This window comes from Onychostoma macrolepis, chromosome 07 (genome assembly GCF_012432095.1).
Source record: "Onychostoma macrolepis isolate SWU-2019 chromosome 07, ASM1243209v1, whole genome shotgun sequence".
Classification (NCBI taxonomy): Eukaryota; Metazoa; Chordata; class Actinopteri; order Cypriniformes; family Cyprinidae; genus Onychostoma; species Onychostoma macrolepis.
In genome coordinates, this window is record NC_081161.1 from 20,406,238 (window position 1) to 20,424,094 (window position 17,857).

At 41.1% G+C, this 17,857-nt stretch overlaps 1 protein-coding gene across 1 annotated transcript in view; it reads left to right on the plus strand.

Moving 5' to 3' along the window:
- tshz3b (teashirt zinc finger homeobox 3b) overlaps positions 1–11,729 on the plus strand; it is a 36,595-nt gene extending 24,866 nt beyond the window's left edge. The window contains exon 3 of the mRNA XM_058781818.1: positions 6,789–11,729. Coding sequence (XP_058637801.1) covers positions 6,789–10,192 — 3,404 coding nt within the window. The 3' untranslated portion in view covers positions 10,193–11,729. The remainder of the gene's footprint in view (positions 1–6,788) is intronic.
- The last annotated feature ends 6,128 nt before the right edge of the window (positions 11,730–17,857 follow it).

Sequence of the window (17,857 nt, forward strand, 5' to 3'; positions counted from 1 at the left end):
TTCTTTCAGCTACCGATTCAATTGTAGTACACAGTATAACATGTTTTGTAACCTAAAAATGTCCTTCATGCATTAACATATTTTATAAATAAAAAATTTTATTTAATATGACTCAATGAAAATTACTACCTTATATCAACGAAAGAATTGAAGGATTAAATAAGATATTTTTTATTGTTATATTTTTTTACTGTGCACTCTCAGCTCAGATTAATTAAATGAATTTTACAAAATTTCATCAATTTTGCCCCAAAATCAACTGGTATTTTTTAACAATGTAGAAATAAAGTGTCAGAACAGAAAGTGATGCTTTGATGCACTAAACATAATAAGATTTAGGACCTAAAAATATCACTAAATACACTGTAAAAAAAGTAGGAATGATGGTGCTTTCAATCCACACACTTTTAGCTCTACAGATAGTCAATATATGGAATAGCTGCCTGAGGTATTAAAATATTAGTATTAAAATCTTATCTAAGTATTACTTTCATAAAGAGACTGTCCGTTTTTTAATAATGCATGGTACTCACTGCAATTTGTTGCAGCAAACTGTACTGGCCACTGATATGAGTATTTAATGATTGGTGCCAATATCTAAAATGAAGGGTGGCTGATGAATTTTTATTTTATTTATTCATTTTAATTAAAAAAAAAACTCTTACTTGCAGAATATTATTTGTCTCTTGGCTATTTAAGTAGAGTATGTGGAAGTGCTCATCTGATAGGACAGATGGCCTGGTGATGTGATCTTTCTTAGGAGCAACTGTGGGGCAGACCTTCGGAGGAAGTGTTGGCCAGAATCATTGGGGACATTCAGGGCAGACGCTGGTGTTCATTAGTGACTAATAGCATTTTGGAAGAGGTGGAGCGTGTTTTTACTCCTGAGAAAGTCCACGCTGTGCTGATTTAACCTCTCAGTTCAAACATCTGAAGGAGTAGATCCAAAAAGCACATGTAAGGTTTTTATTGGAGGCGTCTCGTGAGGATGCGGCTCCAGAACGATTTTGTCAACAGAACTGTATTTGGTCATTGAGCAATACATCATTGAAGTCGATGAATAAACGCTATTTCAGTTGAGCAGTTACTGAAATAATCGGTGCTAAAACGCTCTCATCGGAGGTTAAAGACCCCCTCTACGTTTCCTTAGCGAGGGCTTTCTAAATGCCTGCATCAGCACCGAGCCTGCTTTTGAATATAAATCAACTTTTTGTTTGTACGTTATTGTGTTGCACACAGGATCATTTGTATGACTGAGCACTCACGTGTGTGTTCGAGGCTGTCGAATCTTGATGCCGTGTAGGAGTGTTAACTCCAGTGGAGGTGCTATGGCAGCAGGGGGAAGTTCTGTTCTCCAGCGTGGTTACCGGTTGCTGTGCACATGCAGGGGGGGAGAGCGGGGGTGTGTAAACATACACACACATACACACACTGTCAGGGGCTCTCCCGCTGAGTGGCATGAGCGGGCGATTAGCCGTGCTAGCGTCTGTGTTTACCAGCTCTCTCTCTCAGTTCTGCCAGCGCCGATGCACCTCCAGCCCCGTTTCTTTTCTTTAATCCACACCAGCTTGCTCTTTCTCTCTCTCTCTCTCTCTCTCTCACACTCTTCCACCAGCTCTCATTTTCACATTATTATAACAAAAGATGAGAGCATTTTTAAAGATTTTAAATACCTGTGATTCTTTTTAACAGTTTTTTTTTTCCTCAGGGTTTTTTATTGCACAATAGGTGTGATTTCTTTCTTAAAGTGAACCTGAAATAATTAAAATTGACCAGAATTTCATTTCTTAATGTCCCTGGTTTTATTGGGAATGATTCATAGTACATGTTAAAAAAAAAAATAGTCTTGGTAATTTTTAATATCTTAGCTCTCTTTTTGGAAACAACATCTCTTTTCGCTGATATCATTTATATTTATCAAACTCTCATTCAGTCTGGCTACATTAAAATATGTAACACTTTTCACAATCCAATCAGTTACTGATAGATAAAATAGAGTCACAACTTTTTTTTTTTTCTTTTTCTTTTTTTCCCCAGGAAATATGAATGTAAAAGTGGTTGCAAATGGCAATTCACATTCAATTAATATTTTAGGAGTTTAGGAATATTTTAAGAATGTTATTTATAATTTAAATTAAATCTGTGGCATGCTGTAACAATAATTTCGATGAACACAACATGTTATGGTAATGCAGCGGCAGTATAAGCCTAGCAGGCAAGTGTGCAGCATCACAAATAAATGCTTAAAATATGCAGCTATCAACTTTGCTATTAAAGTCACAGATGCCACAGATGCTGTCTATAAACATTTAAATTGTAAATAATCCAGAATATTCCTTTAATGCTTTCATAAATGAAAATACCTCTGGTCTTCATCTGGTTGCAGAGACAATGCAGGGAAACAAAACTTGTTACAGTTATAGCCATGGTAACCATCACTTGGTAACAAGCACGCATTCTGTAAACAAAACACAAATGATTCCATAGGTAGAGGCCTCTTATCTGCGTCGGTCATTTTCTTTCTTGTTTTCTCTCTGTGTTACGCTCCTCTGTCCATCCAATCCATCTCAATGTGCCGTCTGTAGGCAGGGCAGGCCAGGCTGGCGAAAGTGGTCTCAGTGAGCTCTCTCTTTCTCTCCAGCTAGCCTTGGAGCAGGGCCTCCATCAGTCAGTAGGCCTGGTCGATGGGGCGTCTCTCTGGAATCGATGGCACGCCTGTCTGCTTCGTCCATCCTTCTCTCTCTGCCTCTGCTGTCCAGCCATGCCCTCTCGCCCACCCCGGTGCTGGAAACACACACGCGGACACATCTAACATACACATCCGTACATACACGTCTGGCCTCCCCACCAATTTGTCTGTGCATGTCAAATTGCAATAATTAAGCATTATTGATCTCAAATTCAATTAACTTCATTAACACGGGTCATGATAGCCGAGGAGAGATGGAGGGGAGGTGAGGAAAGTAGTGAGGGCATAGGACGAGAGGAAAGAGGAGAAGAGAAGTGGATTGGTGCTATCTCATATTCTCCAGCCGCACACAGACAGCCTGTCTGCTTAAGGCTACAAACCATTTTCCTCCTAATGATATCACATTGCAGATAGTGGCATATTAGAGAGAGATACCTCCCATTATAAATGTGGGCTTTAGGGGCTATATATAGCAGCTTTAATTACCAACTACTTACTCTTTCGCTCTCTTCAGCTCATCTGCACACCCAGAAGTATTGGACCGGGCTGCCGACTTCAACGGCTGTCTGTATAAGTGAGGCCGATTGCAAACAAGAACAAATGGCAGCAGCTTGGGGGGGTGTTAACTTGGTTCACACGTACTGTATAGAGTTCTACATTGTCCATGTATAGGAAGAAACACACAGAAACACACATTCTGTTCTTATATATTTTTTAATTCTAAATCCTTAAAAGTGTCACAATATCTACACATATTAAGCAACACAATTGTTTTTAACATTGATAATAATAAGAAAATTTTATAAAAAAATATATTTAGTTCATATATTTATATATACCATATCATTTCAAAATGTTTTGTACATTTAATTTGTTATCACTTTTAAATGTATTATGTAAATATTCAATAAATTTGACTTGTGGTTAAAGTAGCTGCTTTATTTGAATTAAAAAGTGGTCTTAGTTCTTGCAATCATTCAAACAATATAATCACAAATGGTTGAGTCATATTTGCATAACTTATTTAACATTCATTGTGTTCCCTTGATGAAAGGGCTTGAGTATTAGATTTATCGCTGTGATATGTATTAAGGTTTTTACTTACTCTGATTTTTTGAAGACAGTATGTGCTCTAATAGTCAAGACCCAGACGGCCCTCTAAGTTTGCAAGGTTACGCTCTCCACTGCCTTAGAAAACAGCATTCTCTGCTGGTCGTCTCCCTGGATGTCCGAGTGTAAATTAGATCAAGCGCTTCTTCCAATCTGATGCCAAATCATTGGGAGGTCATTCTCATTTTGCCCCCACCCTACCACTCTTGGATCCAAGCATCCTGTTTTCTAATTAAAACAGCACCTGTGTGGTGTGGGTAGGCTTGGACTGCAGCACTGGCTTCAGAAGGTCCAGGGATGAAATCTCAATATTGTTCCCAGCCAGAACACACAGACTCTAGGTACACTGGGGGCTTGGGAACCTGGAATACAGCCAGGACATGCATGCACCAACACTCAGTGCGTGTAAGTGTGTGTGTGTGTGTGGCAGATTGTTGGGTCTTTCTTTCGTTAGCCCCTGCCTCTGCTTTCTTCTTGTCTTTCTCCACCCCTCTCAGGTTACCTTGGGGCTTATGACCAATTGTTGTGTTGTCAAGCAGTGCTAATTCTGTGTTTGGTGTTGGAAAATGAATTTTGAATAAAACTCACACATACACAGAAACATGTACACACATCTCCCTCAGATTTGCTGTAGGGCGTACGCCTACTCACTGGCAATACTTACTCTGTGCTCTACATACAGTGAAGTTCAGGTCAAGGTTACAGTGAGACAGGTTTGCTTGTACTTGAAGTGATGAGCAAATGTGCTCTCTCTCTCTCTCTCTCTCTCTCTCTCGCTCTTTTGTTTTTTTGCCCATTGGCACCCTCACCCTCCTTTTTAACTTTAATTACCAGCTAATCATTTTGTGTAATTATGTTCAAGGTTGACCTTACATTTTACATGTAGTGGTTTAGCGGCAGCTAAAAATTTCATGCTAAACCTCCACCTTTTTGTGTGTGTGTGTGTGTGTTGTAATCATTGTGAATAGGTTTAAAGTGTATGAATTTGAAGGAACTAGGTTTTTACATTGCTATTTGGCCTTGATGTAAAGCTCGGCTTCTCCTGCTTCCTGAACGAAGGCATTGTTCTCTTAAACAGCTGTCGTTTTGGCTGATTCAGAACAGATGGCTGTGTGTGAGTGTGTGCATGTGAGTTTGTGTGTGCTGCACGATCACAGTTGGTTGTGATTTGTGTAGGGGGCGATTCGATTTCACAGACTGGCTGTGATGTGTGTGAGAAGATGGATCCTAATAATAATGCTGTAAAAAATCACTATTGAATGGTCTTTTTTTTTTTTTCTTTGTTCTGAGACTTCAGTAGTTGCTTAATTGTGTCCCCTTAATTTCAGTTTGAAACAAACATTCACACACACATACACAATTCAGAAAATTAAATAGCTGACTAATAGATATTTACAGTTTAAACAGGAAGGATATAACTTCTATCACACTGTTGTTGTTTTTTGTTTTTTTTAAAATCAATGTATATGCATTATGTTAATAAATGATAATAATACAAACAAAACTGATAAACATTTAGTAAATTAATTATTGGCCTAAGTACTAATTTGACTACATTACAAAAAACAATGGAATTCTATGGAGTTTAATGAAACGGCACAGAATGCCTGAAGTCATGTGGTATGCACATTACAACTGCAAACTAAAAAGGGGTCTGTGCCTTTGCCAGTCCTTTGGCATCATTCTGCCAAGGGCTACAAAATGACTTTCCTCATGTTGATGGCATTCTTTTTACTTTTTGGTTGTTGTTGTTGTTTCACAGCCATCATATCTGCATCACACTAGTGTTGTTTTGTTAAACTTAAATTAAATATTTTCCCTCCAAAAATTGTTTTTGAGGGGCTTATGTAAATTCCGAAAATTCAAATTCTGTAGTCTTTGTTAAGGAAATCCTGGAATGTTCCTTGTATACAAATTGACATATTCTATTTAGAATTAAATGTATATGCCGTGTGTTGAAGTTGCAGCATGAGTAGTTTGACATTTGTGGTATTTAGACGTGATAGAATATGTTCACAGAAAACCAGCGTGTCCAATGGAGTGTCCTCTCCCTCCATTGTTTACATACCTGGTCAAAAGCGTGATTAACTGACACAGTCAGGAATGCACGGAATTATTTCAGTGCATTACATTTCTCTCTGTGTCTCTTTCTCGCTTTCTCTTTTTGCATGACTTCCACTGGAAGTTAAACAGAATATATTTTGGTTGCTTATTTCTTCAGGCTTGCACAAACATGACCATGTTTTTTCATGAGCGTTTGCGTTCTCCAGGCTAAACTGTAAATAATAACTTTCAACTTTCTAATCTTTCGTAATTGACACAAATGTGTTTGGTGCAGGAATTTTTATGTCGGAAATGTACATACAATCATTTTTATTTACAAGCAGGAAAGCCTTTGCTGGGTAATGAGTGAGAATGCTTTCTTAATTTAAATGGCGAGTGTGTCTGTTTGGGAATGCATTAGGGGCTGCTGAAGAAGCGTAAGACATATTAATTGACAGACAGGAACTGCTGTCTCTGAGGTTGATACAAGTAATTTATTACTTCAGAAACGAATGCCACCTCCAGAATGTGCTTCATTAATTTCAAATTTAGTTTTAATTTCAAGCTGTTGCCCCTTGAGAAGAATAAGGTGGCAACTTCGGTTTGAAGAGTCATTTTTTTCCGTTCTTTTACCCCCCCCCCACCCCCTGCCGCACTCTCTTTTCAGAACAAAGGAGGAGAGAAACATAACTTCATTCCATGTGGCAATGTAATGCAATTGGAAAGCAGAGAAGGAATTACTGCAACACTTTATAATATAAAAAAGTCTGACTGATTGTTTTGTTTTTCACTGCTGGAGAAAACACACTGATGCCTGACATTTCTATCAGCTGTCTATCCACCATACAAGGCATTGTAGGAATGTAATGTGTCAAATCTTCATCATTGGACAATGTGATAACATGTTTTTTTCTTTCTGTTTCTTTTATCTCTTTTCTACCTGCAGCATATGTGCCAGAGGAGCTAAAGGAGGCTGCCTTACTAGATGAGGATGTTGAAGGAGAGGATTCAGCTGTGGAGGAGGAACCTGCCATGAAGTATGTGTGCCAGGACAAGGACTTACTCCTTAAAGACAGGCAAGGCTTCCATGACTCTCCACCGGCGGATTTCTCCAGCCATGAGATGGACAGCGAGTCACACCTGAGCGAGTCCAGTGACCGCATGTCAGACTTTGAGAGTGCCTCAGTGAAGAACGAAGAAGATAGTTCAGCCAAGGAGGCCCTCACATCTCTTTCTTCAACTTCATCTGTGATGATGACGACAACAGCCACGCCAAGCAGTGAGGAAGTGACACAATTAGGCCCAGACAGCCTGGAGCAGATGAAAGCTATCTACACTAGCTTCCTCACCAACTCCTACTGGTCATCGCTGAACTTGAATATGTCTCAGCAAACAGCAGAAAAGCCCCCACGTAGTCACAGTAGTAGCAGCAGCAGTAGTAGCAGCAGCAGTAGCTGTGGTAGTGGCGGTTACGACTGGCACCAGACAGCAGTGGCTAAAACCTTGCAGAATGTTTCACAGAACCAGAGTAGACTGCTGCACCCAGCATCTGAGCCAAACCTCTTCAGTACTGTGCAGCTTTATCGGCAGAGCACCAAACTCTATGGTTCCATCTTCACTGGTGCAAGCAAGTTCCGCTGCAAAGACTGCAGTGCTGCCTATGACACTCTGGTTGAGCTCACTGTGCACATGAATGAGACGGGCCACTACCGAGATGATAACCATGAGACAGACAGTGAAGGTGCCAAGCGCTGGTCAAAGCCTCGCAAGCGTTCTCTGCTGGAGATGGAAGGAAAAGAAGATGCCCAGAAAGTTCTTAAGTGCATGTACTGTGGCCATTCCTTTGAGTCACTGCAGGACCTTAGTGTTCACATGATCAAGACGAAACACTACCAGAAAGTGCCTCTTAAGGAACCAGTAACTCCTGTGGCAGCCAAGATTATCTCCTCAGCTCGTAAAAGAGCCCCCATTGAGCTAGAACTCCCCAGCTCACCAGATTCCAATGGTGGCACCCCCAAGCCTTCTTTGTCTGACCCCAACGACCTTCTTCAAAAGACCCCCAATCCCTACATCACACCCAACAATCGGTATGGACACCAGAATGGTGCTAGTTATGCATGGCAGTTTGAGTCACGGAAATCCCAGATCCTGAAGTGCATGGAGTGTGGAAGCTCGCATGACACACTGCAGGAGCTGACGGCCCATATGATGGTCACAGGACACTTCATCAAGGTCACTAACTCTGCCATCAAGAAAGGCAAACCTATCATGGAGTCAATGTCCACAACGGTTCCTAACACCATACCAACTAATGAAGACAAGGTACAGTCAGTGCCACTGGCTGCCACCGCATTTTCCCCACCACCACCTGCTCCTCCTCCCCCTAGTATCTCCCCTGCCATCACACCCATGGAGATTAAAAAGGAGGAGAAGGAAGTGGAGTGTACCAAGGAGACAAATAATATCAAAGACAAGAAGGCAACAGACAGTGAGACCGACGAGAAGTTTGAAGTCTCATCCAAATATCCATATTTGACAGAGGAAGATCTTGAAGAAAGCCCTAAGGGAGGGTTTGACATTTTGAAGTCTCTCGAGAATACAGTAACATCTGCCATCAACAAAGCACAGAATGGCACACCCAGCTGGGGAGGCTACCCCAGTATTCACGCTGCCTACCAGCTTCCAAACATTATGAAACTGTCCCTGCGCAACTCAGGGAAAAGTTCTCCTCTGAAGTATATGTTTTCTGGAGAAGAGATCCTGTCTCCAACCAAAAGCCAACCTCTAATTTCTCCACCTAGTTGCCAAACATCCCCTTTGCCCAAAAACAACTTCCATGCCATGGAGGAGCTGGTCAAAAAAGTCACAGAAAAAGTGGCCAAAGTAGAGGAGAAGATGAGGGATCCCGGAGCTAGATCTTCCCCACTTAGACGGACCACACCCTCCCCTTGCAGTAGTGATGCAGGGGAATCTGCCAGAGGGGAGTCCCCCAAGGAAAGGAGAGGAGCCAAAACCCCTGAGACTAATGGGGGCGGAAACACTCACAAAGACTCAAACGGTGATGCTCTTACAAAAGAGTCTCTGGAGAATGGTACTGACCATGTTGTCAAAGCCCCTGTGTCTACCTTATGCAGCAGCACTGCTATTATAACCGACCATCCTCCAGAGCAGCCATTTGTCAACCCTTTAAGTGCGCTTCAGTCTGTCATGAATGTTCACCTAGGAAAAGCTGCCAAACCTGCCCTGCCATCCCTTGACCCCATGAGCATGCTCTTTAAGATGAGCAACAGCCTGGCAGAGAAGGCAGCTGTAGCTGCCTCCACTCCATCCCAGACCAAAAAAACCAACGAGCATCTAGACCGCTACTTCTACCACATCAACAATGACCAGCCTATTGATCTGACCAAAGGCAAGGGCGATAAGAGCAACTCCCTGGGATCTGCTGCCTTGTCCTCCTCCACCTCCACTCCCACCTCAATTTCACCATCATCGACCATCACCATGGCAAAAGCCTCATCTGCTGTGGCTTCCTTCATGTCCAACTCACCTCTGCGTGAAAATGCCCTGTCCGACATCTCCGATATGCTACGCAACCTCACAGAGAGCCATGTATCAAAGTCCTCCACACCAACAAGTCTTTCAGAGCGCTCAGATATAGATGGATCGACGCCGGAGGAAGCAGAGGAGATCTCTCCCGCTCAGAAACGAAAGGGCCGGCAGTCCAACTGGAATCCTCAGCATCTACTTATCTTGCAGGCACAGTTTGCCTCCAGTTTGCGGCAAACGGGTGACGGCAAGTACATTATGTCGGACCTCAGTCCACAGGAGCGCATGCATATTTCCCGCTTCACTGGCCTCTCAATGACCACCATCAGCCACTGGCTGGCCAACGTCAAATACCAGCTGAGGCGGACAGGTGGCACAAAGTTCTTGAAAAATCTAGACTCTGGCCACCCCGTCTTCTTCTGCAGTGACTGTGCATCACAGATCCGTTCCCCCTCTACCTATGTCAGCCATCTTGAGTCACATCTGGGCTTCCGGCTCAGGGACCTGGCCAAGTTGTCTGGAGAGCATCTCGTTAGCCAGATCTCACGCCATAGCAAGGGGTTTTCTGAGAAACTGCTTTCAACGCAAGCGCATTCTTTGGCCCATTCAATCCCCAACCCCAGTCCTCACTCACTTTCCCCCTCCCCTTCCCCAGATGAGGAGGCAAATGGCACCTCATATCAGTGTAAACTGTGTAACCGGACTTTTGCCAGCAAGCACGCTGTCAAGCTCCATCTGAGTAAGACCCATGGTAAATCCCCTGAGGACCATCTTATGTATGTTTGTGAACTTGAGAAACCTTAGCGATGGTCAAGGACAAAAACTGTCTCTCATCTCTTTATTTCCTGTCCTTTTTTCAAGCCTTCTGACTAACATTTCTTAAGGAAAAAAAAAAAATATTGAAAGAACTGAAAGTAATTAACGAAGAACTAACTGTACATAGATGCCAGAAAACTACTGTTTAGTTTTGGCACATCATTTGGAGTTTTCCTCTGGGGAACACTCATTTGGCCCTAGAGACATTAATTTTCTGCATTTTTATTTCACAATGGAAAACAGAGAAAATTATGACATGATTTTCTAACTGTGCGGTGCTGAGTGAAGAGGTCACTGGTAAAATATGAAGGTAAATAAAAAAGACTTAAAATGAAGTTGTATGTATTTGAAAGTTGTGTAAATTGAATTTTTTTGTTGGCATCCTTGAGATGCAGTAAGCTGCATGCATTAATGAAATGGTTTAGTTCAATATTTGATAACTAAATCTGGGCTTTTCTTTATCTCTCGCTTTACTTCTCTCTTATTTTTATTTTTTATTTTTTTCCTCTTTCTTTTTTTTTTTTTTTTAATTTTTTTTAATGTGACCTAAGTATGCTGGTGTCAGCAGAAAAATTTAACCCTCTGAGTACGCCAAAATACTTCTATATTTACAACCCCCCTCCCCCTCCCCTCAAAAGTAAACAAAAATATATGTATAAAAAAAAAGAGATAAATTAAGAGATTGGAAATCACCGAGTTTATATGTATTTGAGTGGGTAAATTCAAGGGTATCCACTAAAAATCACCTTGTCTGATAGATCACCTCTTACACAGCTTGCAGTCCAGAAATATATGTGAATCCAAAATAGCAGTTTTTTAGTTTGCTCAAATCAGGGGCCTTTATGAATTCAGGTCAGTGTAAAAATGTGTACATAAAAACATAAACTAATTTCTGTCTAAATTATGCATCATTTTATATTTTTTAATTTAAGATGAGTATGACTATCTACTGGTGCACAATATATGAAGACATTAATGAAATTGTTTTGCACAATAGTTTTATAAATATGTTATTTAATCAGAAGATATGAAAATGAGAAGAAAAAAAATCACCCTAAAGTTTTATTTCCACCTCGTGCTCAAAGGGTTAAACTTCTTGTACAAGACAGTACTTGTTCCATCATTTCACTTAAATGGTTGTATAAAAAGATGCTACTTTATAATGTAAGGAGGAATTCCACAATGTAACCTTTTATTTATAAACACTCTTGGTTGTTGTTTCATATTGTAGAATGCCTTTTTGATTGGTATCTTTTATTTTGTTGTTCTGTCTAATTATTCCTCCATAAAACCACACTGCAGCTTCATCATTTTGGGGGATATGAAAGGTAACCATGGTTACCTTACCTCCAATTGACAGTTCTGCTACGTTTTGGCAGTTAATTTACTGAAGTAACTGACAGCTGCCAGTGAATGGAAATCTTATGTGTAAAATATTGGCATGTTAACAGCACAGGCACTGTTATGCATTCTGTGCCGTGTTTCTTTTTTTGTTGTTGTTGACAATGAAGCACTCATTATATGACTTCATATAACCTTTTTTCTACTGCAGCATTAAATTGAAATCGTTTTGGTTTTTTGCAATAACTTGATGTGTCGTGGCTCACAATTCTGTCGGGCGCCGGGGGATAAGAAATGAGCAGATTAAAGAGAACTGCTGTCAGTTAAATAGCAGTCGACAAGTGTGTGAAAAGACGTTTATGTGGCAGTAGGGGTAGACCACCGGACCTCTGACAGGTATGAGCATATTAAAATCCACCAGGTGGCTTGTGTGAGTGTGTGTGCACAAGCATAGACCTCTGCTACTGGTCTCACAAATATTAAGTGTTTATCTCTTATGCGGCAGACTTTAGTGGTGTCATATATTTTTGGCAGATCTATCCCATCACTCCTCTCATCTAATTCCCTGCCTGGTGACACATCGACTCACAACGTCTCCTAATATGGTTTAACTAGGGAAGCATCAGGCGGCGTGAAGAGCGATGCGCCTTTCCCTCTCTACAAAGGAATGTAGCAGATAATTGCTCTGGCATTAACTGTCTCTTTTTCACCATTTTCACTGTTGTAATTAGCTCAGGTTCCCATTTTGCAGGGACAAATTTGTTTGGGCCTCATCCAGGATGACAACAGAATCGCATTTAGAGTATGACTACAAAATTCTCAAAGAAAATGTAAATGACATACTGTATATGCTGATTCCCAGCTTGGTGTTTGTGTATGTGAGCGAGAAGAGAGAGAGAGAGAAGCTTTGTGAACAGATCAGTGGAAGTAGGGGCACGTATAAGATATATCTCATAATGGTGGGACACTTTCTCAAAAATGGTTTACTGTGTTTAGTTACCGAATATGTTCGTCGTCAGATCTGTCAGAGAGCATTCAGCATGCGCACACACACACACACACACACACACACTCAAAGACGTCAGGAGCCAGGTAGAGGGGACATCATGTGTGGTGACAAGGTGCTGCTGTGTGTGAAAATGTCAGCCTTCACAGGCTTCCCTGAAGTCTGGCGCCATATTTAAGGTGCTCATTAGTCGCAAAGAAAATGTGCGTGAAATTGAAGTGTAAGAAAGCCATTTTCTCTCCTCTCTCCCAGCCTGGTAAGCCACAAAACTAGGGGTTATTAAGGTTGAAAACAACTATACATGGAGACATTTAACTATCAAGAAATGCCTACACACTCCCACACATGCAAATAAACAATACCCCACTCCTCCCTGATACTAATGGCATCTTTTTAAAGCTACTCGAGTTGCGTACAGGACACCGTATCGGTGTTGCGTCTGAATTTGACCCACTTCACGATGGGGAGTAAACAAATTGTAAACAGGCACACACATGCACAGCCAAAGGTATGTTTGTGTAGAAAAGGCCTACATAATTGCTTTGTGTCTAAATACCCCAACAATGAGTATATTTCCCAGGATGTGAGGAGCGTAATTGGTCTGTACACATAATCTGCTCAGAATGAGAGGTTTACGTGTGCGGGAGCGAACCGCACATTGGAGGCTTTATCTCCGTTGCGCTGTTACAAAAGACCAGAGTGTCTAAAGCTCAGTGAAACTCTCGAAGCAGCCCTCTCCAACACAAATGAATGCTGTGTTGTAATGCTATTGAGCTACTGAGGGACTTTATGTATTGCTGGACTTTTCAGATAAACGAAATTGCGGATTACGCACGCTGGCAAAGGAAATGTATCTGTGTTTGCGCTATCACAAACAAACACACGCAGAGCGTTTTCAGTAGGCCTTTACAATAAGCGGGCACCGGCACGTCCCGCCATAGCAAATTACAATGATGCAGGCGACGCGCATCCGCTCCTCAACAATCGGGCCTGATTGATTCACTGCTGCACTGACCCAAGGCTTCACTTTGTCTGCGGACGCCTTTGAGGCGAGCTGTCTCTCTTAACCTGTGTAATTTACATGCACTGTAATTCACTCACCATCTGCAGTCTCACCTTGGAAGCACTCCCATTACAAATGCTAATTTAGAGCACCTTATAAATTCTCTCAATCACACGCTCATGCGTGGACAATCTACACACACATGGATGAGAAAAAAGTGGATATTAGCAAAAAAAAAAAAAAACTCCTTTAAATCATGGGCATGTTCCAATGACCCCAACATTACCCCAAGGAGGAATGGAGAGATAGAACGGGAGGCGTCGTAGCGTTTTGTAATGCACCGCCATAGATCTTCAAGCTGTCACGTTCCCAAAGTATCTTAAAATAATGCGTGTGATGAATGTGCGATTTCCCTAATTTACGGGGCCTTGGTGTGCTCCCGGCTACGTGCAGGATAGAAATCTTAAATGGGGCTTGAACGGTTCTTTGCACAACAAGAAATCAATACGCCACACATCTTAGGGAACTAGGAGTTAGAGAGAGTTTAATGCTCACTTAAAAGCTCTAAACGCACACCTGTAGTCTCAGAATCATCACACATACATGGTCGTGTGTGTGTGTTTGTCATTTATACCTCTTGTCTCCGAGAGCCGGTTGGCTGTCAGTGGCTCAGTAAGATGACAAAGGGCATAATGGCGTTGTGCAGCAGTGTGCCATTACAAATGTGATCACCAATCACTCGAGACACAACACACTCCACGCAGGAAGAGGTAATAAGGTCTCAGTGAGCGCGCACTCGCTCCCTCCCAACCCGCTCACATTCCCACGTGGGCCTGCGTGTCTATGAGACAAACATACCGGGGGGAAGAATTATCTACAGTGCAAAAGCAGTTAGTTGCTACAATACAGATGCACACATACGCCTCAGTATTCATCACAAACGGCAGACGTTAAAGCCCACCAACACAGATGAATGAAAAAAGCCACTATAAAATGCATATAAAAGACACTGAGGGTGAATCTTTTAGTGCTTGTAACACAATAAAATCTGTCTGAGATGGTTGGGAGTTGCTGATGCCTGCACCATGACTTCATTTATATACTAATTCATTTTAATTTGCCTTCAAAACAGCATCACTTCTGTTTGCACTGCACCTATGCCCTAGAGACAAACTAAAATTATGCATGTTAAATGTTGCCATGCTCAGTACAGTGTGTTCATGGTTTTAGATGCCACATAGCTGTTAGTTGGAATCAGAATGTGGGAATCAGAAAGTGTCACATATTTTACAATAATACATATGAAATTATACACTTAAGAGAATTAGAATGAAATGAAATTAGTTTAGTTCAGGCAAACTATCTATCTATCTATCTATCTATCTATCTATCTATCTATCTATCTATCTATCTATCTATCTATCTATCTATCTATCTATCTATCTATCTATCTATCTATCTATCTATCTATCTATCTATCCTTTATTCAAATGGCCAATTTGCATCTGTATGTGTGTCATTGTCATTAATGTGTTAGTTTTTTTTACACTTTCATTGGCTGAAGAGTTAAATAAACATGACCCTGACATGGCCCTCTTGTCCTGTCACTCACCTCTGACCTTTGACCTGAGCGTGGGGGTAAATGGTAGGCTACAGAAGCTGAATTTATGCACAAACTCTGCCGCTCAGCTTTTTCCCAGTAAACCAGAGCAGAAAATAGTTCACTAAAATAAAGAATTGATATAGAAAAAGTTGGTAACAAAGACCAAGTGAATTTTTTTATTTTTATTTTTTTCTGTATTTGCCTCCCTAGTATTGTCTTGTGTTGTGGATGATTGGCATTTAATTACATAATTTAATTACTAAATTAACAATTTAAAATTTTATTTTGGTTAATATATCTAGCTGAACAAAAAGTAAGATAACCAAACTAGGATACAAAGTATTACAATTGTGCTAACCAATCTTCTTGCCTACACTGCATTCACCATGCAGTTTCCATTTGTGCCACATAATTGTTGGATGATGGCCACTATACTGTATGTGTGCAGAAGCATTAGTTTCCTCTTAGCCTGTCAACACCAGTGCATGGCTTTCATCTTTCATTTTTTTCTTTTTCACACTGTAACAGTTATTTGACATCTGACATTTTATATCATTTGTTAATTTATTCATTTATCTTCAAATTTTCCTCCGTTACCTTCATCTTTAAATAGATGAATCCAGTTTGGTTAGTTGCCGTTCTGAAAAGAAAGGCTACAGATGTTGACTTCATGCACAACCTCTGCTCAGCTTTTTATAGCAAAATGTAACACAAATTTTGGTTTGGTTTGGAAAGGAAAGGAAAGGAAAAAGGAAAAAGGAAAGGAACCCTCTGTGAGTGTCGCCCGAGGGCAGTCAGAGAAGTGATGTGTGCTGATTGTCTCTGTTTGGCTTGCTGATGTCGAAGGGTTTGTTGCCCAAGGGCTCAGACTGAAGAAGACCTCTCACAAAGGTCAGAGGTGAATCTTCTAAAACGGGGTGATAGGGGAAAGTGCTTAGCACCATTTAACCTGAACACCCCTCACACTGCTCCATAAACGCACACAAATTCAATTTTACCCCCATCTCTAATAGAATAACAGAATTAAGAGGTCAGCATGACCAAACTATAGCGAGTGTCTTATTTTGTGAAATGGCAGGGGCGGTGATCAGCCCGGGGCTGTTTTTTCCTCTCATCATTATCTTCTGGCCAGTAGCTTGAGCAAAACACAATGCATGAATATACATGAATACCTTGAGTTGTATATTATTTTATATGTATGCTTAATGAAATCATACATATGTAATTATATAATCGTAATAGCAATAGCATAATATAGTGAACTGTATTAAAATTTTGTATGAAAGTATTTCATTTTATATATTTATTTATTAAACATTTTAATTAAATTATTAATGAATAATCTCTATATTTTACTCTGAAACCTATGGGGACTATAAATGTGAAACGTGCACCGTCCAGGTGTTAATTTTAACAAAGGATGACATTTTCTAACAAGTGCACACCTAAATCCCCACACAAAAGCTGAGAACAAGTTAACATGAATCTCGTTCGTGATTGGTTGATTGCTACCTGTCTGTCAGCGTGGGCTGACAATTGCAGGCGGGGTTTGTTAGACAGCGCCACATGTCAGTGGCTGGACTCCAAAGACAGTTATCTTGTTCGAGTCCCCTCTCAAAACTCATTATCACACTCAAATTATTTCCACCCACAAGCTGCTTAATTAACACGCATGTCCAGACTCACGTCAGCTCACATATATTGATTACAACATCAGGCTCTCGTGTCTGCCAAAGCTTTGAGTCAGACAAAGAGAGAGGATAGGAAAGGAGGCCAGGAGCAAGTAAGAGAAATGTATGTAATGCGCACGCTACGTTATCGACTCCATTTTGTTCCTTTCCGTCCTAATGAATTATGGGTAAGCGAGCTAATGAATGGCAGCCCTGTGAACAATGGCCGTGTGGTAATCTCCCTTCTCGCTCACAGCAGTCGGGTAATTCTGGGTAATTTCAGGCTTGGCCTCAATCAGTGGCATTAGCCATCATCTCAGTCCTGAAGGGGTTAATTAGGGGCCGAGAGAAAAGCCCAAATTAATTGGCTCTCGTCCGGATGAAGGGTAAAATAAAAAAAGAGAGAGAGAAAGAGCTGGGATTTTTAATACATTAAGAGCAGCTGACAGCACTTAATTGCCATGGACATAAATAGAGTAATGACAGAAAAAAAGAGACACAAAAATAGGCAGGAAGTAACATCAAACAGACCTTTTCCAGTGTGTTGTGGCGAAAAAAAATGAGTGAAGTTTAATCTGTCAGCGGAAAGGTCAGATGTTTGGACAGGGCACAAAAGGCAAACAGCCAGACAGACACCCAGAAAGGGGTCTAGGGAAGTGTATTTGTGCTTGTGTTCAGGAGAAGGGATGGGATGGAGGAGTGAGCCGCTTCGAGACAAGCCTTCGTGTTGTGGGATATGTGTTTTCTTTCGTTTCTCTCTTTCTCTTCTCTCTGTATTTTAAGTGATGGTATGGCGACGGGCATCACGCATCGGTGAGCATGAAACGGAGTCGGCGAAAGCGCTGAAGGAGTGCTCTCCTCCTGGAAGCCTCATCAGGACTTGTCATCGCTCTAATGAATATCATTTAAATTGCTTTGTATATGAGAGTGAGTTTGGATGTCGATTTAATTTGCGCATGTGTTTGAGTTCTTCTGCTTGGCTAGGCGAATAGAGACAGATAGAGAACGGGAGGGAGGCTAAGAGAGAGAG